The sequence below is a fragment of the Hydra vulgaris genome, chromosome 03 (genome assembly GCF_038396675.1).
Source record: "Hydra vulgaris chromosome 03, alternate assembly HydraT2T_AEP".
Taxonomy (NCBI): Eukaryota; Metazoa; Cnidaria; class Hydrozoa; order Anthoathecata; family Hydridae; genus Hydra; species Hydra vulgaris.
In genome coordinates, this window is record NC_088922.1 from 4,991,905 (window position 1) to 5,015,889 (window position 23,985).

Here is a 23,985-nt window from a genome sequence, read left to right on the forward strand (position 1 = left end):
AAACATTATTTGTAGTTTGATAGTACATCATAAATGTACAATTATCATTTACAATTGAATATATTTAGAAATTTATTTATTAATTTTTATAATAAATATATCATTTATAACTATAACAACGAATAACTTTTAAATTATTTAACGTATGCAAAATTAATTGACACATTATTAAAATTTAATTTTATAGCTTTACGAAAAATACCACCACAAACTCCAAGGTCTTGTATTAAACTCACTGTTTCATTTTGTAATATAAAGGTAAGATTTTTATTTATAATATTAAAATATTATATTAAAAGTGGCGCATATAGTTTACAACCTGCTGGATCAGCCTATTTATGTTAAAATAAGTTAATACAATACATGTACAGCCTGTCGGTGCTGTTTAATTCTGCTCTTAGCTGCCTCTTTAGGTTTGGTAAACATTTAAAAAAAAATATTGTCGTAAAATGCTATTCGCGACAAACCTATTTTTTTGGTTTTAGTCAATAATAGGTGCTGTGCTTATTATGCTGGCCTAATTAAAAGTAGCTGAAATGAAAATAATGGCCATATTCATGTTATATTAGTTTATAGTGGTTGCAATAATAATGTTAAAATTATTTTTTTGCAGTTCATATGAAGATAAGTGATGTCCATAAACGTATACGGCATGACCAACTAAAGCCTAGTGATAAATCATTTTCTTTGGCTATAGAAGCTATTCTAGTCTCTGTGAATTTGGGTTCTACTGTATGTGCTGCGTTAAAAGTATGTCAAAAGAAATGGAAGGATGCAAACCGGGGAAATATAAAATTTGAAAGTAAAAATGAAAATCGGTTGGCTCAAGACTTTAAATCTACACACAGTAAATATATATCCGAGTCTGAGAATTCTAGTCAATCACATAAGACTGGTGGAAGACCAAGTTGTTCCTTTGAAGATGCATCTGATAAACCCAAAAGAAGAAGACTCAATGATGTTATAAATAATTTTACTACTGATGAGTTGCTCCACTCAGCAGGGCTTAAATTAAGAAATGAGTTCAATTATGAGGCTGCCAAGCAAGTTGCTAAGATATCAGAACCTTCTAGTCAATTTAAAAAGTATACACCTAATGAAGGTCTGGCATTAATTATAGACGGTGGCATGTCAAAATCAACCTACCAACTTATTAGAAATGGAGCTGAAGAACGTGACTGCCATATATATCCTTCATATAACAACATAAGGTTGTCCAAAGCTAAGTGCTATCCAGAGAACATCTTTGTTGATAATTATTCAGCACAAGTACTACTACAAGAGTTACTAAAACATACATTAAAAAGACTCTGTGAGGTGCAAGCTCCTGTGATCAGCACAATGCTGGATGGTTTGACCCGGTCAACTTTGCGTTGCAAGGCAGGATTTGATGGGGCTACTGGGCAAAGCGTTTACAAGCAAGTAAGTAGTGAGGAAGCTGGAGATCGTAACTTAAAAAAAGAAGAGTTTCTGTTCATTACATTACATTGCTTAGCACCATTAGAACTCAGTGGGTTCTGCAATAACAAAAAAGTATTATTATGGCGTAGAGACAAGCCATCATCTACTGCATATTGTCGTTCAATAAAATTTTCTTTTCAAAACGAAAGCAAAGCTGTTGTCCTAGAAGAAGCAAAATATTTAGAATCTGAAATAGAAAAATGTGGTATTATTAATGTTTATTTTGGTGGAAAAGAACTGGTTGTCAAAAGTATTATTGAAATGACCGTAATTGATTGCAAAATTTAAACTATTCTGTCTGATGTGACTAATTCAACTCAATGTTGCTCTGTGTGTGATGTGTCTCCAAAAAATATGATAACTTAGAAATAGTGCTGAAATTGAACAGTGTTAGTAATTTAGAACTGAAATTTACTTTTGTATTATCTAGAGAAAATTTTTACAAAAATGAATAAGAAAATTACTTATTCCCCCCCCCCCCCCCCCACATATTTATACACTATTTTTTGTCTCTATGTTTTCTAGTTTTTCATATATTTTTATGTACTATTCTTTTATGTGTCTATTTTTTCCAATTTTTTAAAATGAAGGAGAAAATCATTTCTGAAATTTTTTTGCACATATTTTTATGTACTATATGCCTATTTGCCAATTTTTTTTAAAATGAAAAAGAAACATATTGTTGATGCGATGGTACTTCGAATGCAAAGTACAAAAGCAAAAATATATTTGAACAATTATTCAAGCTTATATTATATATAACAAACTTATTTTAATTATTATTTATTTTGACTTTCAATTATCCAAATATATTTTGTAATTGTGATTTAATTTTAGATATATTAAGACTGGTAAGTTAATTATTATTTATTTTAGCTTTAGTATTCAATTATATTTTTTAATTTTTTTTTAACGCATTAAAACTGGTAGATCATAATGAGCACCAAAATGAAAAGTTGCGGATACAAATAGAAGATTTAATAAACTATGGACTGAAAAATATGCAGTTATAGAAAGTGATGATAATCCTCTATGTTTAATATGTTCTGTGAAACTTCAGAATAATAAATCAAGCAATGCTGAACGACATTTTGAAGGAAAACATAAAGAATTTGCCCAAAAATATCCCGTGAATGCAGAAAAAAAGGTATTAATGAATTGCAAAGAAAACAATTAATTCAACAAAATTGCTTTTCAAATTATATTCATTCCGGATCGATTTGCAAATTGTAAAAGCTGGTTAACCATTTACAGATAGTGAGTTTTTGAAAGAATGCATGTATACTGTTTATGGAATTCTATATAAAGATTTTATAAACAAAGATTTAATACTATCAAAGATTAAAGATATACCACTCTCGGCTAGAACCGTGAAGGAACGAATTTTGAATATTGCAGAAGAGGTTTCAAACATGAAAATATGAAAATTCAAACAATCAAACAAAATATTCAAACATGAAAATAGAAGATATTAAAACAGCTGAATTTTTGTCCCTGGCTATTAATGAATCTGATTGAAATATTAATGATTGCAACAAACAAAGGCTTTATCAAACTATTTTCAAGTCATATTTCTCACGAAATTATTTCATTTCATTGTATCTTACATCAGGAAGCTTAGGTTGCGAAATCTTTAGGAGCAATACCACAGCTGAAAAATGTAACGGAAGTCATTGTGCCCATAGTAAATTTCATCCGAGCAAAATCGTTAAATCACAGAATTTTTACAGCATTGTTAGAATAAATGGATTTTATACATAAAGAACTAGTTACATTCACAGCTGTACGTTGGTTGTCAAGAGGAAAAACTTTAAAACAATTTTCTGAATGCTTAAGTGAAATGACTAAATTTTTAGCTGTTAAAAATTATAATGAAGAACATTGCAAACTATTAAAAAATTTAATATTCAAAGCAAAAAGTAAAAACTGCAGAATTTTTACTTTTTGCTTGATATGACAGAACATTTTAATAAACTTAATCTAAAGATGCAAGGAAAAGGAAATATATCTGTCCAGCTACTGGAAGAACTGATTACTTTTGAACAAAAGTAACTGTTATTTTTAGACAATATTTCAGGAGACCAATTTATACATTTTAATAATTTAGAAACTTCAGGATGAAAATATATTCAGAACCAGAAAAGGTTGATCGTAAACAATTTTCTGAGATAACAACTACAATTGTCGACCAATTTGCAAGCAGATTTCATAATTTCAGGAAATATTAGGAAAAATTAAAGTTTGTTATGCTGCCATTAAAATACAATTTGGCATTGATGGATTTAAATGCATTTCTATGATTTAGTCTTAGATTTGTCTTAAACCCTTTCCCTTTCTTCAGATGTATATATATATATATATATATATATAATATATATATATATATATATATATATATATATATATATATATATATATATATATATATATATATATATATATATATATATATATATATATATATGTATATATATATATATATACAAGTAAAATGTGTGAAACTACAAACACTAACACAAAGATATATAGTTGCATATTTTATCTTATAATGTTAAAAACTTACCTTCTTTTTGAAAATCAATCTTTGCTTTTATACGTGAACTAAACACAAGAGTTTAATGTAGCAATGTAAATATTTATTTAGATTGCTCGTGCTATTATAACATAATGAAAGGAAACATTCAACTGTTTGAATTTAACAGTTTCTTCATAAAAAAACAAGAAAGCCTTAAATAAATACTTTATATCAATAATGATAATGCAAAACGCATATATCAATATATGCATTTTGCAATTAACTTTCAACACTTTTATCATAGAACTTTGGCGTAAATGCAAGAAACATAAATTTATAAAAATTAAAAAAAACTATAGAAAACTATAAAAACACACACACACTCAAATAAAAAAAAAAAGTATTGACAACTCTAAGAAGATTTTTATAACAACGTAGAAATTCTATTTATCTACTTATTACTTTCGCGTAAACTCTTTAAGATGAGTTGAGTAACTGTCAATTTGCAAATATGAAATATGGAAACCATGAATTTTACGGAGAAACTCCTAAATCTTTTTTAACGGACTTTTGCCGTTGATTTTAACGGAAAATAGAAACTACGGAAACCGTTGGACTTTCTCCGTTGAATCCGCTGCTGAACTTTCTCCCTTGAATTTACTGCGATTTTTTAAGCAGTGTATGTGTATTAACAATACTATTTATGTCTCTAGTATAGCTTAAGTTGTAATAAATAGTTTTGTCTTAAATTATATTCGGTAAAACATATTTGGTAAAACATTTTCTAGTCTATTATATTTGGTAAAACATTTTCTTGCCGGTGTCACGGTTAAATAAAACCCGTGAAATTAGACTTTAGAGTCAAGTTTTCGCGGAAAATTAGAACTCTTTGAGTTTAAATTTTACTCCATTCAATTTTTTAAGAAAGTTCTTGTGAACGTTTTAGTATTTACAATATTTTTGTTATTGTTGTGATTAGTGGGGTTTCCAAAAAGTTTCCACTTATCAATATATATCTTTGGAAGTAAGACGAGACCTTTATCTTCAATTATGCCAACCCACTTATGACACGTCAATTTGATACTTGCATAGATCTCACACTTGTGTCCAGGGAAAAAAATGGCCCGATTGTTGCAAGGAATATAGCAGCATCATCTCAATAATTTACAAAAAATTGAAAATTCTTCAATTGGTATTGATTTTATTTTGTCATCTGCTTCATTATTATAGTGTTTAAGTTGAACAATGTTGCATGTATTTTTAAGAGTCAATCCCGATGCATTTTTTAAAGTCACAACTCCTTTTTCAGAGATGTTCATAACAGTGTAAGGACCAAGCTGTTTTTGTGAAAACTTCCCACCCTTCCAATCAAATTGTTTGTTGTTTTTAAATAATAGAATTTCATCCATCTTAATTTTAACAATTTAGATAAATTTCTACGATCATTATCTTGTTTTTGTTTTTTTCTGCACAGGTTTTATATTTTCGGCTACTTTATCTGTTCTGTCTTTCATCGCTGATGAAAACTTGTTCTGCCTTTTATCGGTGATGAAAAGATGGCATTGAAAAATTTAAGACTGAATAGCTGCTTTTCATCTACATCTCATTCTCTTTATTTTTGTTTATTGCTTTCATCTTTGTCCAGGTTATGCTTCACATCAATTAGCAAAACTGGCTTACGTTTATACATCAGCATAAATGGAAAGTAGTTGGAAGAAGAACTACGACTAACGCGATGACCAAAAAGTATACCTTCGATATTTAACGTCCACTTTTCAGGATTTCCTTCTAAAACCTTTACCAAAGAAATGTTTATTGTTCGGTTTTTACCTTCTACCAATCCATTCCCCTGCTGGTGATAGCAGACGTAACTTTTTGTTCTACTCAAGTTAGTTTATGTAGTTGTTTATATATCTCATTTACGAATTCCCGACCTAGGTCATTAATTTGGATTTTAAAGCACCCATGCCGACACATTACCTCTTACAAATATTGAGCATGTGTTTATGGTGATTTGTCCTTGATCGGATTTGCTTTCGACTATTTTTAATAAAATATTTGGAAAAAATATTAAATCAAGACGATGACATGACAATATCCATCGACCACTGGAAGGTTACAGATATCCACTCCAACTTGTTTCCGTAACACTTGATGGTATTAGTATTAACTTCAATTCTACTTTTGGAGACTTTAGGTCACCTTGTTTTTTAGCACTGTTTGCAACTCTTTATATATTCACTAATATCAGCAGCAATGTATGCCAGAAAAATCTTTGTGCAATCTTGCCATATGTAGTATTTTTTTTCTATGGGAGGAAATTACTTTGGAGTTTCAGATTCTCCAATAACTCGATGTGCATCTCTGATAATTTCTATTTGGCCTTTTCTTTGATAACCATTCTTTTCTTATAAAATAAATGTCCATCATTCACTTTAAAGCATTTTGTTGCTCTTCGAAAATTTGATTTATATTCATAATCACGTGAAGGTATATTAGAAGGGTATGTTTTATTTCTAAGATATTCTTCTATCTCATCAATATTTAATTAAATGTTTTCTTTTCTTTTGCCATAAAGCAGCACTCGTGTGTTAATTTTTGAAAATTGTTTGTTTATTTAAGTAAAAAGTTACATAACATTTTATTTTATTTTCACATGCATTTGCGCTCAAATCGATTTTAATTTATAATAGAATGACTTCTTTGTAAGTTTTCTTCACCACTTGTAAGTCATATTTGTTAGAGTTTGTATTTATCGCTCCAACCATAATTTCCAAGAAAACTATAACCCATAACGTCAAAATTTACCGAGAAAATAGACTTTAAATTCTTAATTTCCTGTGGTTTTAATTTCCCGCTACACCGGTCTGCTATAGTTTTTGTTAAAATTTTATAATTAACGTTTGTTAAGGATATTGGTCTCCATTCATTTAACCTTTAACAGTCCCGTGTTTTTTTAAATTATTTTGTAATTAATCCAGCTTTTGTGTAAAAGTTATTTATTGAAACAAAAGCTCTGTACACTTTTAATTAAAAGGTGTAAAATTACGCCATTTTGGTGTTAATATAACCTCAAACATTGCTTTTTGAAAGTTATTTAATTTTACACCGTTTTAATTAATTATACACTCTGAAGGTTAATTTTAAAACGGTGTAGAATAAAACTTTTTTATATTCACTTCACCGTTTCAAAAAAGGTGTAAAAATTGAGTATTGTAAAATTTGTCTTCTTTTACACCTTTTAATTAAACGGTGTAAAAACGTTGTAAAAACGTTGTAAAAACGTTGTAAAGCTGTTTTACACTTTTTTACAAAATTATATTTTCAGTTTTACACCGTTTTACAAAGTGGTGATTTTCGTAAAATGGCGTAAACTTTACTGGCTACACGGTGTAAAAACTGTTTACTCTGTAAAGCTGCTTACAAAAAAGTGTTTTACAACATGATGCAAAGCTGTCTTAAACTTTTTTATCAGGCAGCTTTATACAATAGCATGCCAAAGTTAGATGATGTAGAGTTGTTTTACATCTTTTTTTACAAAAGTGGCAAGCAGTTTTACACCATCATAAACTTATTAATACACGTTGTTAAATGCATTTTAGTTTTTAACGTTTTTTTGTGGTAATAAGACATTTGCCCAACATATATTGCAAAATAGTACTATGTTAATAAACATTATTTTAACTACGTGCAAACTGCGTATTGTAGGTAGCTTGCACGTGGCTAAAAAAATGTTTAATAAAAAATGCTCAAATTAAGTTTCAAATAAGTTAATTAATATGACTAAAGTAAGTAAAAAATTAAAGTTTTAAAAAATTTGTTATATATGCAATGTTTACACCTAATATTCCTAAAGGTATAATTGTTTAAGCTGATACAACACTGTCACTCTTTCCTTAAAAACGTGCGCTCTATTATTTTAAAAGTAATATTGGGTGGTTATATTCACTTATTAAGTTAATATAACCATCATTTTGTAAGTTAAATATATATTACTATCTAATATATAGTGTATCTTATAAGGAATTATTCCCTATATATAGTTTGGGTATTATAATTTATAAATATTTTTTGTCAGCTAATACTAAGTTGAACACAAATGCAACTACTGTGTGTACAAGGTATGGTGCTATGGTGTGAGCCATAAAGACATTTTTTAAGAACTTTTTTAATGAGAAGAATATAAACAGTAACATATTTTTATGTACTTTACAATTAAGTATGTGTGTCTGCATGTTAATTTTTAGAAGTTTTTTTTTGTTTAAAATTAACTTGAAATATTCAAAACAAAGTTTTTGATACGGTAAATCATTTCATTCTAATAAAAAAACTGGAATATTACGGAATATAGGAGACAAACTTATTCTGGTTTGAAAATTACCTTTCAAACAGAAAACAATATGTGCAATTTGAAAATTTAGAAACGACCAAAAAAACTGTGAATTGTGGAGTCCCACAGATTTTGATTTATACTATTAGAAGTCTTTCTTTTAAAAATAGATCAGATATTTAATTAAAAAACTGAAAAACAAGGTAATTATTCCTTGTAATCATTAAAATGTTAAGTGTGATTAAAAATTATAAGTTATTATATATTCACTTTTTTTTTTTACCCAACCTATTTATGATATTATTTGTTAAACGATACCTTACTTTTATATATTTTTTATATATTTTTATATATTTTATATATTTATATCTATTTACGATGTTATGTATTAAACGATATCTTACTTTATTTTTTATATATTTTTTGTAAACATTCATTCAATTTTTCTTTTATACTATATATTCTTGAAACAACTTTGTAAAAATTATAAATTGTAACACGGTGCTCGGCGATAAGGCAAATCAATGCCTTTTTCTTGCTCCGGCCATTAACTTAATTGTAAATTAATGGAAACTGTTATATTTATTTAACGGAAAAATATAATGTTAAAAAAATAAACAGCATAAATAAACACCAAAATAGTGTGAATTAACACTAAAAAGGTGTGCTGCATGAAATACACCAAAACGGTGTATTTTAACACCGTTTTAATGTATTTCTACCGGACACTATTTTAGTGTAATCTAACACCTTTTAATTAAGATTCTAGTAACAAATTTTTTGACAACTAGACGTATGATTATTTAACAACAAGAAGAAAATAAGAGAAGTACTTTTTATAAATAAACGCTGTTATTGCCTTTTTTGAGAACAAGTTACTTCTTCCATGTTTAGTACATTGTTTAAAGTATTAAATCTTTGCTTATCAAATCAAGAAAAATTTTATAATAGTGTATTATATGACCGTTAGATCCGGGTGACTTGTTTTTCATTTGAGATTTTTTTTTATTTCTAGTTTTGATGTTACTTTCTTTAATGAATTATTTTCTTCTGAAGTCACTTTTTAACGTTATTTATAATTTCGCTGGTTTCAATGCTGATTTTGGAGACATTGCAATAGAGAATTTGCTTTTTTTTAACCAATTAAATACGATATTTAATAATCCACATGGCGGCCACTTGAATTTTTATTTATCCTAACTCAAACTTTTTTCATCGGGTCTACTTTTTTAGAGATACAACTCTAACCACTGCGACACAGTCGCCTTAAATTATAATGAAACTCTAAATTAAAAATGTATATAGAAAACGTATTAAAGTGATCTTTATTAAGACGGCTTTGAGATTTCTCAAGTTTATATCATATATCTCAAGATTTAGCATAAAATCAGATGTCTCATCCGCGTCTAACAGATGTCTAAAAAAAGACATCTAATACGTGTTTGTGTCTTATTTTTATCTTATATGTTTCAAAAGAATGCATCAAATCAGACGTCTTAATTGCATCTAACAGATGTCCGAAAAGACATCTAATATATGTCCTTTAGGCAACTTTTAGATATTTTATCTTAGATGTCTGAGGCGTCTAATCAACATCTCTGTGCCAGTTGGAATTGCTGTATCGTTTATTAATGTATTAATTGTTTATTATTATGATTAAAATTTTATTAATGATCCTCTTTTAATATGTTAACAAAGTAAAAATATAAACAGACAATAATAGTTTCAGATCTAGCAAGAATAAAAGATAAAAATAAATTTAAAAAATGTCACTAAAGAATTTTTTTTTGAGAAAAAAAATTTCACTAAGAAATGTTTTTGTCTTAAAAAATTGTTGGATGTTGGTTAGCATTCTCACTTAGAAGTGCCTGACATTAAAAATTTTACCCTTCTTGGAAACATTAAAAATGGTATATTAAGATAATATTTAAAATTTATAGTTAAAAACTTTTATAAAATTTTTTAAAATACAGAAAGTGGAGCTCTCAATGTTCTCAAAGTCTTCTTCTTTAAATATTGGCACGACATTTTTTATATTTATTGTTTTTATATTTTTAAATATTTTATTATATGATTCACTACTATTAATTATTAATTTGATTTGTTTTACAGTTTCAAGATTTCATGTTTTTTTGTCAACTTTAGAAGACCTGCAATTCTTTTGGAATTCATGTCGACTTTTAGTTTTGAGGTTTAAGTTTACTTGAGAAAAATAAGTGTTGTAATTATTATTAAACATTTTGAAAAAGGAGTTGTAAACTAAGTTTTTATTGTCTAAAGTTTTTACAGATTCTCAATGAGTCAAGGATACTTACAGATTTACAGCTATTATTTGTATAGGCGTTCTCAGTTTTCATTGGGTGTTAACTTTTTATCATAATATGTAGACAAGAAAATAGGAAAATAATCAGATATGTCATTTTGATTTCTGCTTTATTTTAAAGATTCGTTTAATACATCAGGAGTTTTTATTTTTTATTTTTTTTTTGTTCTTTAATCTTTACAAATTCGTAATATATAATAGAATCTTTACAGAGTAAGTAAAACTTAAAAAAAAAAAAAAAACCACAAAGTTACGTTATACAAAAAATATATAAAATAAAACTGTAAAGTATTAGAAATTACTTCAAAGAACGCGGAAAACTTGCAGAAGACGACTGAATGAAAATAAAAATCCAAAATGCAAAAGAACAAAGAATGCAGGCAAAAAGAAGTTTTACATTTTTTTAATTTTATTTCAATACACATAAATATAAGTAGGTACATAAATATAAGTAGGTAGTTATATAAGTAGGGACATAAATATAAGTAGGTAGTCAAAATTCTATCAGTTAAAGAGGTTTCTAACTGAGCAATTTAGGTTGGTTTACTAATCAAAGAAACCGCCCTAGTTTAAATCCAATAATATTTTAATACTGAATTTAATGTTGCCGTTGCTGCTGCCATTACTCATTCGTGCGTGTTTGACACGGAACTCTCGGTAGCCATTAAAGCCAAGCAATAAAATATTATATAAACTAGATATCTAACTTCGATTCGATAAGTAAAGTCGCTTTCGGTTTTTTTACATACGTTTTCACAATTTGTAAACAAGTATTAATTAACTTTTCTTTTCTTAAAAGAAGTAATTATATTTTAAAATATAAATACTATTTATGTTAAAGTGTTAAAAGAAAAATCGAATGCTTTTAAAATAATAATTTATAATTCCTAAATTTATTTTTGATTAGAAAGGGAATAAAGTTTTGAATAGAAAACGACAGACGCTTCTAAAGCTTTTTTACGAATATAATACTTTTTAATAAACATAGGCTTATAAAAAAACTTTGTTAAGTATTTTATAATTACTAAAACGTGTTTTTGAACTATCTTTTCCACCTGTCGGCTTCATCACCTTCCACCTATCGGCTTCATCACCTTCCACCTATCGGCTTCAGCTTTTACCCTTTTTCACAATTTTTTACAAATATTTATAAACAAGAAAAAAGTGGCTGCATTTTTCGTTTAATAAAATCCGGCAAGTTAGACATCTAGTTTATATAATATATCATTGAAGCCAAGACAAAGTCAAAAACAAGAAAAACAAGAAAACAAGAACACAGAAAAAGTCGCAACCTTTTTTTTTAAAAAATGTGAACGAAAGTGTAAAACTATGTAATACTAAAAAGTATAACAAGTTTTACAGTTTTACTTACGCTGGCACTTAGTTTTTTATATAAGGTGGTGCACTAATAAAAAATACTGATTTTGAAGTAAAATGTCAAAATGTTGTTGTTGGGCTCATTTTCTTTCAATTTTTATCCTCTTTTATTTGATATAATTATTTTGCATTGTTTGATAACATAAAACATTTAAAAATTACATTTATCCAGAGGTACTAAAAATTGATAACCTGAAAAAAAAAAATTCTATGTTAAAGTTGTTCTTTTTAAATTTAGGCACTATATACCACCAAACTCAATTCCTCTCTTCTTTTAAAACTAAGCACTATATACCACCAAACTCAATGCCTGTGTAAGCTAAGAACCTGCTAACGCAAATTTATAAAAGATTGCAAGATTATCAACTGCTATTAAAATGTCCGCATGGTAAAAGGCAAAATCTAAATGCGTCCTTGAACGCCATCATATGGTCCAGAGTTCCAAAGAACACTTTTGTCATTAAAGAAATAGAAATGGACTAACTTTTCTGTTATTCAATTTAATGATTGGAGTAAAGGCTTTTTGAGTATTTTAAACTTTGGCTGGGTATATAACAGTCATAACATCTATTCAGTTTGATAAATATTATGTTAAGCAAATGAAGCGAAGGCCAATACAAAAGTGTATAGATCAATAGTCAATGGATTCAGTGATAAACATAACTCAAATGAAACTAATCCATCATATGTTTCTAAGAGACATCAAACAAGTTTCTACTTAAAAAACTTCAGATTTTTGTTTTTTGGGCAACTTTGAAACGTTATAAAACGTTATATATTTACATTGACTGATGATTTTTGACTGAAATTTTCAGAGCATATTTAATATACTACAGAAACTTGTACATAATTATACATAACTTTGATAAATTCTTGTTAAATTTTTTTTAATTAAGAAATTAGTTCATATATTAAGTCAAATCTTTTAGTGTTTTAAGGATATTTTTGATAATTCGTGATTTAATTTAAAATAAGTGCTTAAATTAAAAATCAATCTTTTGACCAGAATGAACATTTTAATGTTTAATTCGACTTGCTCTCTTCAGGAAAAAAAAATTTTTAATAAAGAAAAAAAAAAAAAAGAAAAGGAGACTTAGACTTTCAAACTAAACTTTACAAAAGAAAATCTACAAAATTTGAACAAGAGAAAATTTATGCATGGGAAGTTATTGACTCACAAAACTATTTGATTATAGGCATTTTTTAGACAGTTTTTTCCACCATTATGAATGCAAAAAAAAATTTTGGAAACAAATTTTACTACAGATATCTTTTTAAATATATTTTTCACTAGAAAAATATGAATTTTTGCTTTACTCCGATTTTTTACTTAAAATATGCTTCTTAAGTAGCGTACCACCTTTACCTTTTTTGCTTTTTTAAAATACAAGGTAAATCATTTTTAAAGTTCTATAGACATTATATATAGCATATATAAAGATATTATATACTAAAACAAAAAAAGTGAGAAAATTTTTAAAAAGGTATAACATTTTTAAAAACATTAAAACATCGGTAGAAATTTGTTCCGCGTATGTCGTGATAGAGATAGTTATGTTATTAATGTACGCAGTTAATCTAACGGGTGATGCGGAAGTTATCGGACAAAATAAAAACGTCAATAACTTATTTATAAATAAAAAAACAAACTACTATTATATTTTTTTTAAATAAAGCATTTATCTTTTAATAAAAATGTAATATCTTTTATATGAAAAAACACCACCATCTGCAATTGATCACAAATTTGCTCTGAAATCATTCTTTTTTTTCAAAATGATTTACTTTTTTTTTTTTTTTATATTAGGTTTGTTTACAAAAAACATTTTTAGTCGCTTTCGAAAAGATTCTCGTTCAGCTGCATTTAACCTCACTTTAAATAATTGTGCTTCAAATATTAAAGTTTATATTTTATAGAACGTTTATGCCTACGCATAAAACCACAAAAACTAATTATTATGCTCAAATAATGAAATTAGGATTTGTCCGATAACTTCCGCATCACCCGTTAGTCCTAATCAACTTGTTTCTCCGCGCAGCAGCCCTGTTCTTCGTTTGTGTTTCGGAGTTATAGAGTTGAGAGAGAGTTATACCACAAATAAATAGCCTCCTCGTTTGTAGTAGCCTTCTGGGTCTTGAGGAGATGAATTAACAAAAATAAATAAATAAATAAGCTGATGATTGTCTGAAAAAAAATTATGCTTAAAAAATTATTTGAAAGCTAATATAACATATAATATAAAAAATTATTCGAAACTTAATAAAGAAAAAATTTAAAAAGCTCGTCCTGCTACTCCAGAAAATACCGCTGTAAAGGCAAAAAAAAATGCCTGTTGTTAGCAAACACTTTAAAATTGTATTTTAACAAATCAAAGTCTGTTTGCTATATATTAATTTTTTTTGCTATAAATATATATTGGAAAAAATTCAAAATTCATTACGCTAAGGCTAGAGCTTGAACCCCCAAAACGACACTCAAGATAGCGTACTAAACCACTAAACTCTTGAATAGATGCGTTTAGAAGAAAATCAAACCATTTTATAAATCTCTTATAATCTCTACGTATGGGGAAAAGGTGCACATGCTTTTTTTTTTTTTTGCTCTTCAAGCAATTTTTAAGAATGAATGTTTTTACTAGAAAACATTAAAGTAAATAAAAAATAAGTATAGATTCGGTGCGAAATTGATAAAATAGAAGTGTTCGATTTGGTTAAGACCCGTATTTTACGGGTCCAGACAGGTAGAATATATATACAAGTAAAATATAGAAAGGACGGCGTGTAATCATTAACAAAGATCCGTATTTTTACTGGTCCGATCAGCTAGTATACCATTATTAAGGCTTTGAATTGTTATTATTGACGGGGGAATGAAAAACAAATCTAAATTTAAATCCTCTAATATATCATTACATTTCTTATCTTTTTTTTTATGGCAATAGTCAAATTTTTTTAACAATAATAATATTTTGTTATTTTTTAATTTTTAATTTTAATAATATTTTTTATTTTTTAAACAATTATAATACTTTTTATAAAAATGTTTTAAAACTTTGTTTCACTTAAAGGTGGGCAATATCGGCAACTTTAAGCAATATTTTTTTTTGTTGGCTAAATTTGAATTTTGATGCCATTAAAATTTTTTTAATGGCTTTAGAAATGCTAATGTTGTGCCTAGTAAAATATTGTAAGCTATTTTTAACATAAACAAGAGCTTCTTTTCGGCGTTTATTTGCTGTTCGTGCTAATGAATTTAAATTGAAACCCAGCAGTTCACAATTGTTAAAAGAGTTTATTTTAGACGAACTACACCAAGTTTCTGTACAGCAAATCTTACCAAAAACCTTACAAGCACTTGCTTATAAAAACTTTCAAACATCTTCTTAACTTTAGAGTGTTTATAAGGCAAACAAAGGAACACTTAAAAACAAATACCAATTGGAAAGGTTACATGTTTTCTCAATAAAATTGAAAGTTTCAAAAAATTTTCTTAAACTTTGTTTATTGATGTAAATTGTGTTAATATTTTTTTGATCTAAAAAATCCTTTAGTTAAAAAGTAATTACATTTATTTTTCAAAGTGTTTGATTTAGTAAAAAAGTTCAGATCAGGATCATTTTCGTCATTTAATAAAATTTACTATTTAAAAAAATAAAAAAAAAGATTGACGCAAACTTTAGAATTCGTTTCATTTTTATTATTTAAAGAACCCAAATAATATATAAGAATTAATTTTATAATTTGCGTTACTAATTTACAATTTTTTCTATTTAGCATCAGCTATTATTTGTTAATATTTTCATTCTAGAGTTTTCTCCAAATATTCCTTTAGTTATTAATGTTTTCATTCTGAAGTTTTCTCCATATTTTCAGCGTATAATCATCATATATGTAAAACGTTTGAGTCAACAGTTTGATTGTCGTATATATTCTCAATATTGTAGTTTGGTCTTTATAGTTCAGAATTCTGGCTAAAATAGATTTGACTTCTTAACTCTAATTTGGTCTTTTTTTCTAACTTGACGTGTTCTTTCAATTTCAAAGTTTCTTTGAGATTGATGTGTTTTTTTTAATCTGAAAAAACCTTCTTTTCACTAGGGTTGCGCGAAGCTGGACTTTTATTTAGAAATCTTATAAACGCCTGAAGAATTCTTGTGTTCTCAGGAATGCTGAATCCCAATACTTAAAATGTTGAATGCGCGTGTGTGAACAAGATCACTATTGATTTGTCTTATGATCATTTATAATGACACCTTTTTACAAGGCTTGGAGTAAAAGCGGGTCAAATGAAATAGTTTAGAGTTTTAATTCATTTTTTTACAGGTAAAAAGATTTTTAGTTCTTTTTTGTAAGTTGTAGAGAACTTTTATGTGTATATAAAAATATAAAAATCAAATAATTTTTATTAATAGTTTTTTAAGAAACTTTATTTAATTGCAAAAATTTTATTCTGCTCTCATATTTGGAAAGAATGAAATATGCAAATTGATGGGTATCTAAAAGAATACTTAATTAAAAAAATGCAACCAACGATAACAGTTAAAAAAATAAACAACAATAACAATTAAAACAACAGCCAAATAGTTAAAAAAATATTTTTATTTATGTGACGATATTGAGTCTTTAAGAAGTTTTCGAGGTTAAGTTTATTAAATTAGCAAGAGTTATTAAATTCAGTATCCATGTTAAAACCTAACAAAAGTATAGGTTTAGATGATGTCAGCAGTAATGTCGTTATTAATTTATTGAAATATATAATAATACCACTTTTTCATATTTTTAATTTATCTTTAAAACATGTAGTTTTTCCTAAAAAACTCAAAAGTGCAAAGGCACTACAATTTTTAAAACAGGTGATCCTTTTGATGCTTTCAACTGCAGACCGATCTCAGTTCTTAATTGTTTTTCCAAGATTTTGGAGCGTATAATGTATAATAGACTTTATTTAATGTATACTAGACTTTATTTCTTCTTAAACGTAAATAATATTCTTTACAATAAACAATTTGGTTTTAAATCCGGTCATTCGACCGATTATGCAATAATTAATCTTATACAAGAAATATTTAAAGCTTTTGATGAACAAAAGTTTACTTTAGGTGTCTTTATTGATTTAACGTTCCCTTAAAACTTCCTAAGCTTTTTATTAATAACTCTTATGTCAAAAGAGAGCGTTTTTTGTTGTTTCTAGGTTTAGTTTTAGATGAATATGTAACGTGGAAAGAGCACACACGTATAATCCATAATAAAATCTCAAAAAATATAGGCCTCTCGTATACAAAGCCAAACAGTTGTTAAACCAAACTTGTTTGAAATTTATTTATTTTTCTTTTATTCATTGCTATCTAAATTACGCTAACGTTGCTTGGTGCAGCAATAATGTATCTAAAAATAAAAAGCTTTTAATTAAACAAAAACACGCTGTAAGAATTATTGGAAATGTGGATTGCTTCTCGCACACTGAATTTCTTTTTAATAAATTGAAAATACTCAACGTATTTCAAATTAATTTATATCATATTCTTATATTTATGTTCAAAGTAGATAATAAAATGGCACCCATTTTATTTAACTCATTTTTTGAAAAAATAAATCATTTATACCCAACAAGATTTTCAAATAACAATTATATTTAACCAAAAGTATATTATTCTGCTACTAAGTTCTCGATTGCAATCAGAGGACCTAAATTATGGAACACGTTATTGGATAATGAGTTAAAAAAATTCGTTCTCTTAATCAATTTAAAAATAAAATAAAAAATAAACTTTTGATAATTGACAACGAACTAGACTTCTTCTGAAACTTTTAATTAGGATTAATATTTACTTGTTTTATTTACTTGTTATTTACTTCATTTTTGATCATATTTATTTTTGATTTTAATCTGAATAAATAAAAGTTTGAAAAAAATAAAAACTATGTATATATATTAAGTAGTTTTTTATATTTGCATTTATATATGTATTTTATGCATATGTTACATTGTGATAACGGTAATACTGTTTTTTTTTTTTAAATTATATTCTTGTTTTGAAGGGGCTTGGCAATAAGACTGAATTTATCTTCTTCTTGCCCCAGCCGTGTATATACATTTTGCAAAAGTCTAATTTTGTAAAAAATTTCTTTATAGCAAAATACATACATTAAACATGTATAAAAGAGTTGAGTTGCCACTTGTGCTTCACTTTTTGGTGCAATAAAACTCGGTGCCTTTTACATTTTGCTTTGGAATGCATGTTTGACAATGCCAAACCTTGCATATTTAAATTTTCGCACTGATTTCCTTTACTATTTTGACTTGATGGTGCTTCTCTCAAAACATTTTACGACACTTTTTACACTTGACTTGGTTTGCTGCTAGTGTTGTTGTAGGAGTTGCTGTTGTTGATTGATTTATCTGCTGCTAATCATTAAAGTCTAGCTTACGTTAAAGGTTAGTATCTTTCAATCTTTTAAATATTTCATATTTATTGAGACACTTCCCTTTGTATATTGCATGTCTATATTTTTTCGTTTTTTGAGTCAATGTGTTGGATTTAAAGATTTGCTGCAAAGCTGCGGCAAGCGACCAATTGCAATTGTTTTTTAACTTCATTTTGAATTTTCTTTGGAATAGCCGGATATATATAAAAGATTGGTTGCAATCGAGTTGACTTTGGAGGAGACTTTGGAGTTGATGTAGGTGGTACTATCCAACATATGCTGACGCTAGATATTGTTGGTGTAGATTTAGGAGGCAGTGGCTGAAGTGGTGTATTTCGTGGTGGTGGTGGTGGTGTCACTTGTATAGATTCTAGTGGTTGAGATGGTAAAAGCTCAGGCTGAGATATAAGTGTTTCAAAAGTACTTTTAATTTTTAATTTAAGATGATCAATTTTCTTGATGTTAAGCCAAAACAGTATTGAAATCCAGTGACTATTTGCAAGCGTGTAAAAACTTCACCGGAGCTAAAAGGTTTTGCTTGCAGCTTACTGAAACATTCTTTTGATGAATTGTTGAACTTTGTCTCTGCATAAAACTCTTGAAATATTTTGCGCAAACTCTTTTGACACGTCAATAAAGTAGCAGCAGAATATGTGACGAATGAACTAGAAAGCAAATTAACAAGGTATTGTTTTCAATACAAATAAATACTATCTGATTGGTATATATGTTTCAAATGTCCATCTATAACTAAAATATGAGTACCTATAAATTTTAACTAATTGACTAAACTATTTTCGAGGACTTTTTTAATAACAAGAACGTACACGTAAGTGGAAGTTTTTTTGAGGCATATTTTACATTAGAATAGATTTGATAATAATCAATTTAAAAGTTGAGCAAAGAAGTTATAAAGATTCATTGGTCAGTTTAGACATAATTAACAAATAAAAGCGAGCGAATGATTGGCGTATTTTATTCAACCCCATATTTACCGTTTCCGCTTTTAATTCATAACTTTTTAACAGTATTAGGTATTTTGAAAAAAATTTTAAATAAGATTTGACCGGGGTAAAAAGTTATAAAAGAATGCGTTTTAAGTTTAATGCTAATAAATTTCACTTCTGATAGTTTTATGCCCATTTTTCATTAAAAAAAAAAAAGTTATTACGCGACCGAAAAAAAGGTTATTACGCGACCGAAAAAAAGGTTATTACGCGACCGAAAAAAAGGTTATTACGCGACCGAAAAAAAGGTTATTACGCGACCAAAAATTTGATCAATCATATTTCATAACATCTTATTAAAAAAAAATTCTACACAGCATGATTAAAAAATTAAAAAAAAATATTTATTTTTTTCAATAAGTAGTAGCAAAAGAATAAAGATCATAACTATGTCATTCTTCTATTTTTACCCGCTTTTACATTATATGATTGGGTGTTTTTTTATTTATTTTTGTAACTATATACTCTTACACGTTTATCACTCTCGACAAACACAAAAAAAAAAAGAAAAAATTATTTTACATACATTTATAGTTCAATACAGTGCTTATTAATATCCTTTTCATCCATATAAATATCCTATATTACAAATTTAATTACCTGTTTAAAATATGCGCAAAATAGATAGGAAAAAATATATAGATAATGTAGTGTGACTAACAGTATCAAAATTCTAATAGAGCAAGTTTTTCTCGTTATAAAAAATGTCCATCTAAAAAAACCACATGTAAAAACAGTTAAAGTCAGCAACAAGTATGATTATGACATAAAATATTTTGAACATTTTTCGCCTTTAAAAGTTTTCGATATGCAATACAACAAATGTTGAGAGCACATTTTACAGACATTTTAAAGGCGTTAACAAACAGACGTATTTAAGACATTTTCTAGACGCTAAGGCAAGTTTTCTATTTTACTAGACATCTAATATAAAATCTCTAAAAGACTTTGTAGACGTTTTAAATAGACGTATCAAAGGAGTTAACAAATAGACGTCTTAAGATGTACTTTAAACGCTTACTTAAGATATCAACTAGACATCTAACAGACGTTTTTGTGCTAGCTGGGTTGGAGATCAAGAGCGCAATAAAGTGATACCAATGGTGTGTAAACACACCAGCTCCACTCGTATGGCAGAATTTTGTATTATTCACACTAAAGTTTAATTTTTGTTAAACTATTGGGATTTTAAGTTTGTATATATATATATATATATATATATATATATATATATATATATATATATATATATATATATATATATATATATACATATATATATATATATACATATATATATATGTATATATATGTATATATACATATATATATGTATATATATGTATATACATATATATATATATATATGTGTATATATATATATACATATATATATATATATGTATATATATATATATATTTTATTATATATTTATTTTTATATATTATATATTATTTTATATATTATTATTATATATTTATTATATATTTATATATATATGTATTTTATTATATATATTATGAAATTAAATTATTAAATATATATATATATATATATATATATATATATATATATATATATATATATATATATATATATATATATATATATATATATATATATATATGTATATATATATATATATATTTAATAATTTAATTTCATAATTTAAGTCATCGACAATATATAAAATTCTGAGAGTTAATTACATTTCCGGGGCAATTTGTTGTTATTTTTATTTGATATTCAAACTTTTTATTTAGATTCATTTCAAACTTAATGTTGAAGTTTGCTAGCAAAAGGTTGTGGTAGTTTCTATGCACAATAATTAGATGCTAATAGATATTTGAACTCGATACATTACGTTTATAGTTTTGGTAATTTTTGACTGTATATAATTTATATGGGAAAACCAGATCAAAGTTTGATATTTAGTCGTCGACACATCATCAAATAAATTTTTTTACAACAGAATTGAAATTGAAAAACGCGTCAAATATTATAGGGGCGAGTTAAGCCAAGTAATATAGTTGCCGAAGTTGAAACACTTAAGAGATAAAAATTTGTTAACCGATGGCTAAAGTATGAAAAGCATTTATGGTGTAATTAATATAAACAGGCAACCTTACTATACTTTTAGCATAATTTAACTAAATAGATTGCACTCTTGTTGGAAATAAAATTGGTTTTGTTCCAAAAGGTAACCGGTTTCCTAAATTAAAGCACTTTAATTCCTTCATAGACACAGATTGTTTCCATAGAAACAGGTTGTTTCTTTTAAAAAATTGGAAAGTTAATAATAATTGATTAAAATTTTTTTTTATCTTTACATTTCATTCAAAACTTACAATAGAATTAATTGCTCGGGCAAAATGAAATTCAACAAACTATACAAAGTTGTACAAAAGCTTCAACTATTATGGCGTTCTTTTATTCTATTGATTAAAAATCACAAAAAAAATTATTATTTTTGAGGTTTAAGTTGCAACTATTTATCTTTAAACTACGCCGAACCGAAATTTCTTCAACCCTTTGATTTTGATTAAGGAAGGAAAACTTTTTAGTTTTGATCAAATACACTGTGAACTATTTTGATATATTATTGCAATATCATACTTTTAACAACTTATAAGTATAGTTTGATCACCTAAATAGAAATGACTCGAAAAAATTTTAAATTGATGGTGCACGATAATTTTTCAACGTATAAACATCACAGTCTCTGTTAACGTAAAAGTCGTTTTTGTAGAATAATGCAAATTATAGCCATAATGCATTTTTTTTTTTAATATATATTTGTACTCCCTAATAAAAAATTTCATTTTAAAATTTTATTCACTAGGAAAAATTTTGTATTAAATTTTCAATGTCATGAGATTTTTACTCCCACTTGAAAATGTATTTTGCAACCACGTTGTATTTTGTTAATACTATATTTTTGTTAATACTATATATTAAAACAATAGTATTGACAAAATACAGAACAGGTCACAAAAGGTTTTGTAATCAGATTGAAACAAAGCACAATCTTTAAAATGCTTTAAAGTATTGACTAAATAATTTCTTAATACAAATAAGTTGATTGATATACTGTAAATACCATGTCATATTCACAACTACATACAATTATAAGTGCGTAAGATTTAAAACTAATCTTAATTGTTAATTAATACTATAATGACGATGTTGTTATTGTGATTAAATACATATATATCAACTACATAGTATATTGTTTTACAACCTTTATCAGTTACAGAAGACGTCGTTCACAAATAGTAATAAGAATGATTTCTTCATAATTTCTTTCCTCTTTTCTGAGAACTTTTTCAAGCAGGTTTTTATGTTGAAACGGCTTTTTCTTAGCATTATTTTAGTAGTGATGAAAGTCTAAGCTTTAGTTTGAAATAAAACTAATAAGTTTATAGTCTCACCTGCGTGGGGAGGGGGGTCTTAATAAACAAGAGAGTCAGAACTATAATTATAAAATCTAATAAATAGGGGAGTCTTTATAAAAGAGAACGTCAGTATATTAAACACTTCAAAAAATAAAACCATCTGCGGTATCTTTGGCAATAATTTTAATTTGGCTTAATGAAAATATAAAAATATCATTTTTATTGACGTCATATTTAGATTAACTTTTGAACGGTTTTTAATATGAATTATGGCTTTTAAAGTAGCATTATTTTAGGGGAGATGAATGGTGAAATGGGGGTGGGGGAGTGGGTAGAATTTTTTACTAAAAGTGAGCAATGAAAATAACAAACTTTCCACAAACACGATAAACGGTTTTTGACATCCTTGAATGGCTGCAGCAAATAAAATTAATACTAAACAAATTGAAAACAAGTTAGTCAAGAGGTTACTAACATGCACCAGAATGGGATTTGCAATGTCTGTAGTACAGCTATTAGATACTGTGCAAAAATATTTGAATTCCAACAATATAAAAACACAATTTACTAACAACCGTCCTGCAAAAGGTTGGTTTTATGCATTTCTTCGCCGTCACAAACAGCAATTTTACTTAAACCGAGCTAGAGGAGGAGTAACTGAAAAAACCATAAGAGATTGGTTTGCTTAAATTCAGAAGCTTTTAGGAGATTTATTTTCAATACCCCATTAGGATGGGGTATTGAAAAAAGTGAAAATCGATGACCGTAGAATGTTTTTTTGAGTATATAACAAACGTTTTTTATCGATTTTATGATAAAAGAAGAAATTCCTTTACCAGTTATATTTTTTTTGATAGTCATGCGTCACATTTTTCTATCGAACTTCCCTCTAAAAAATGAAGCGTTGATTTGATGTTGATCAACTTTGATTTTGCGTTGACATTAGCGATCAACAGCGATATTAACGGCAATATTATCAAGAGCAAATCAACGTTTTGTTTACAAACACAGCGTTCCTTGATTTTCTGTTGATAAAAAACAAATTTATTGAGCCGTTTACTAACAGTAATTTGCTGAGCAAACAGCATGTTCTGCTGGGATTTTTTTTATTTTTGGTGGTAATAAAACGTTTGTTCAAATTTTAATTATG

The 23,985-nt window shown here is 26.9% G+C and overlaps 1 protein-coding gene and 1 long non-coding RNA gene across 5 annotated transcripts in view; one reads left to right on the forward strand and one right to left on the reverse strand.

Moving 5' to 3' along the window:
• Positions 1–4,094, reverse strand: part of LOC136077885 (uncharacterized) — a 155,416-nt gene extending 151,322 nt beyond the window's left edge. For 2 of the 4 annotated variants that reach the window (XR_010637342.1, XR_010637345.1), the window contains exon 1: positions 4,025–4,094. This is a non-coding gene — a long non-coding RNA (uncharacterized LOC136077885). The remainder of the gene's footprint in view (positions 1–4,024) is intronic. The other 2 variants (XR_010637346.1, XR_010637344.1) reach the window with 2 other exon arrangements.
• LOC136077886 (uncharacterized) lies at positions 193–3,758 on the forward strand. The gene is made up of 2 exons (XM_065792112.1): positions 193–258; positions 614–3,758. Exon 2 carries the CDS (start codon positions 619–621, stop codon positions 1,747–1,749), a length of 1,131 nt encoding a protein of 376 aa, XP_065648184.1. The 5' UTR covers positions 193–258; positions 614–618; the 3' UTR covers positions 1,750–3,758.
• Positions 4,095–23,985: the final 19,891 nt, after the last annotated feature.

Excerpts from the sequence above, each read along its gene's own strand:
- LOC136077886 (XM_065792112.1), top strand. The coding sequence starts at position 619 with ATGAAGATAAGTGATGTCCATAAACGTATACGGCATGACCAACTAAAG.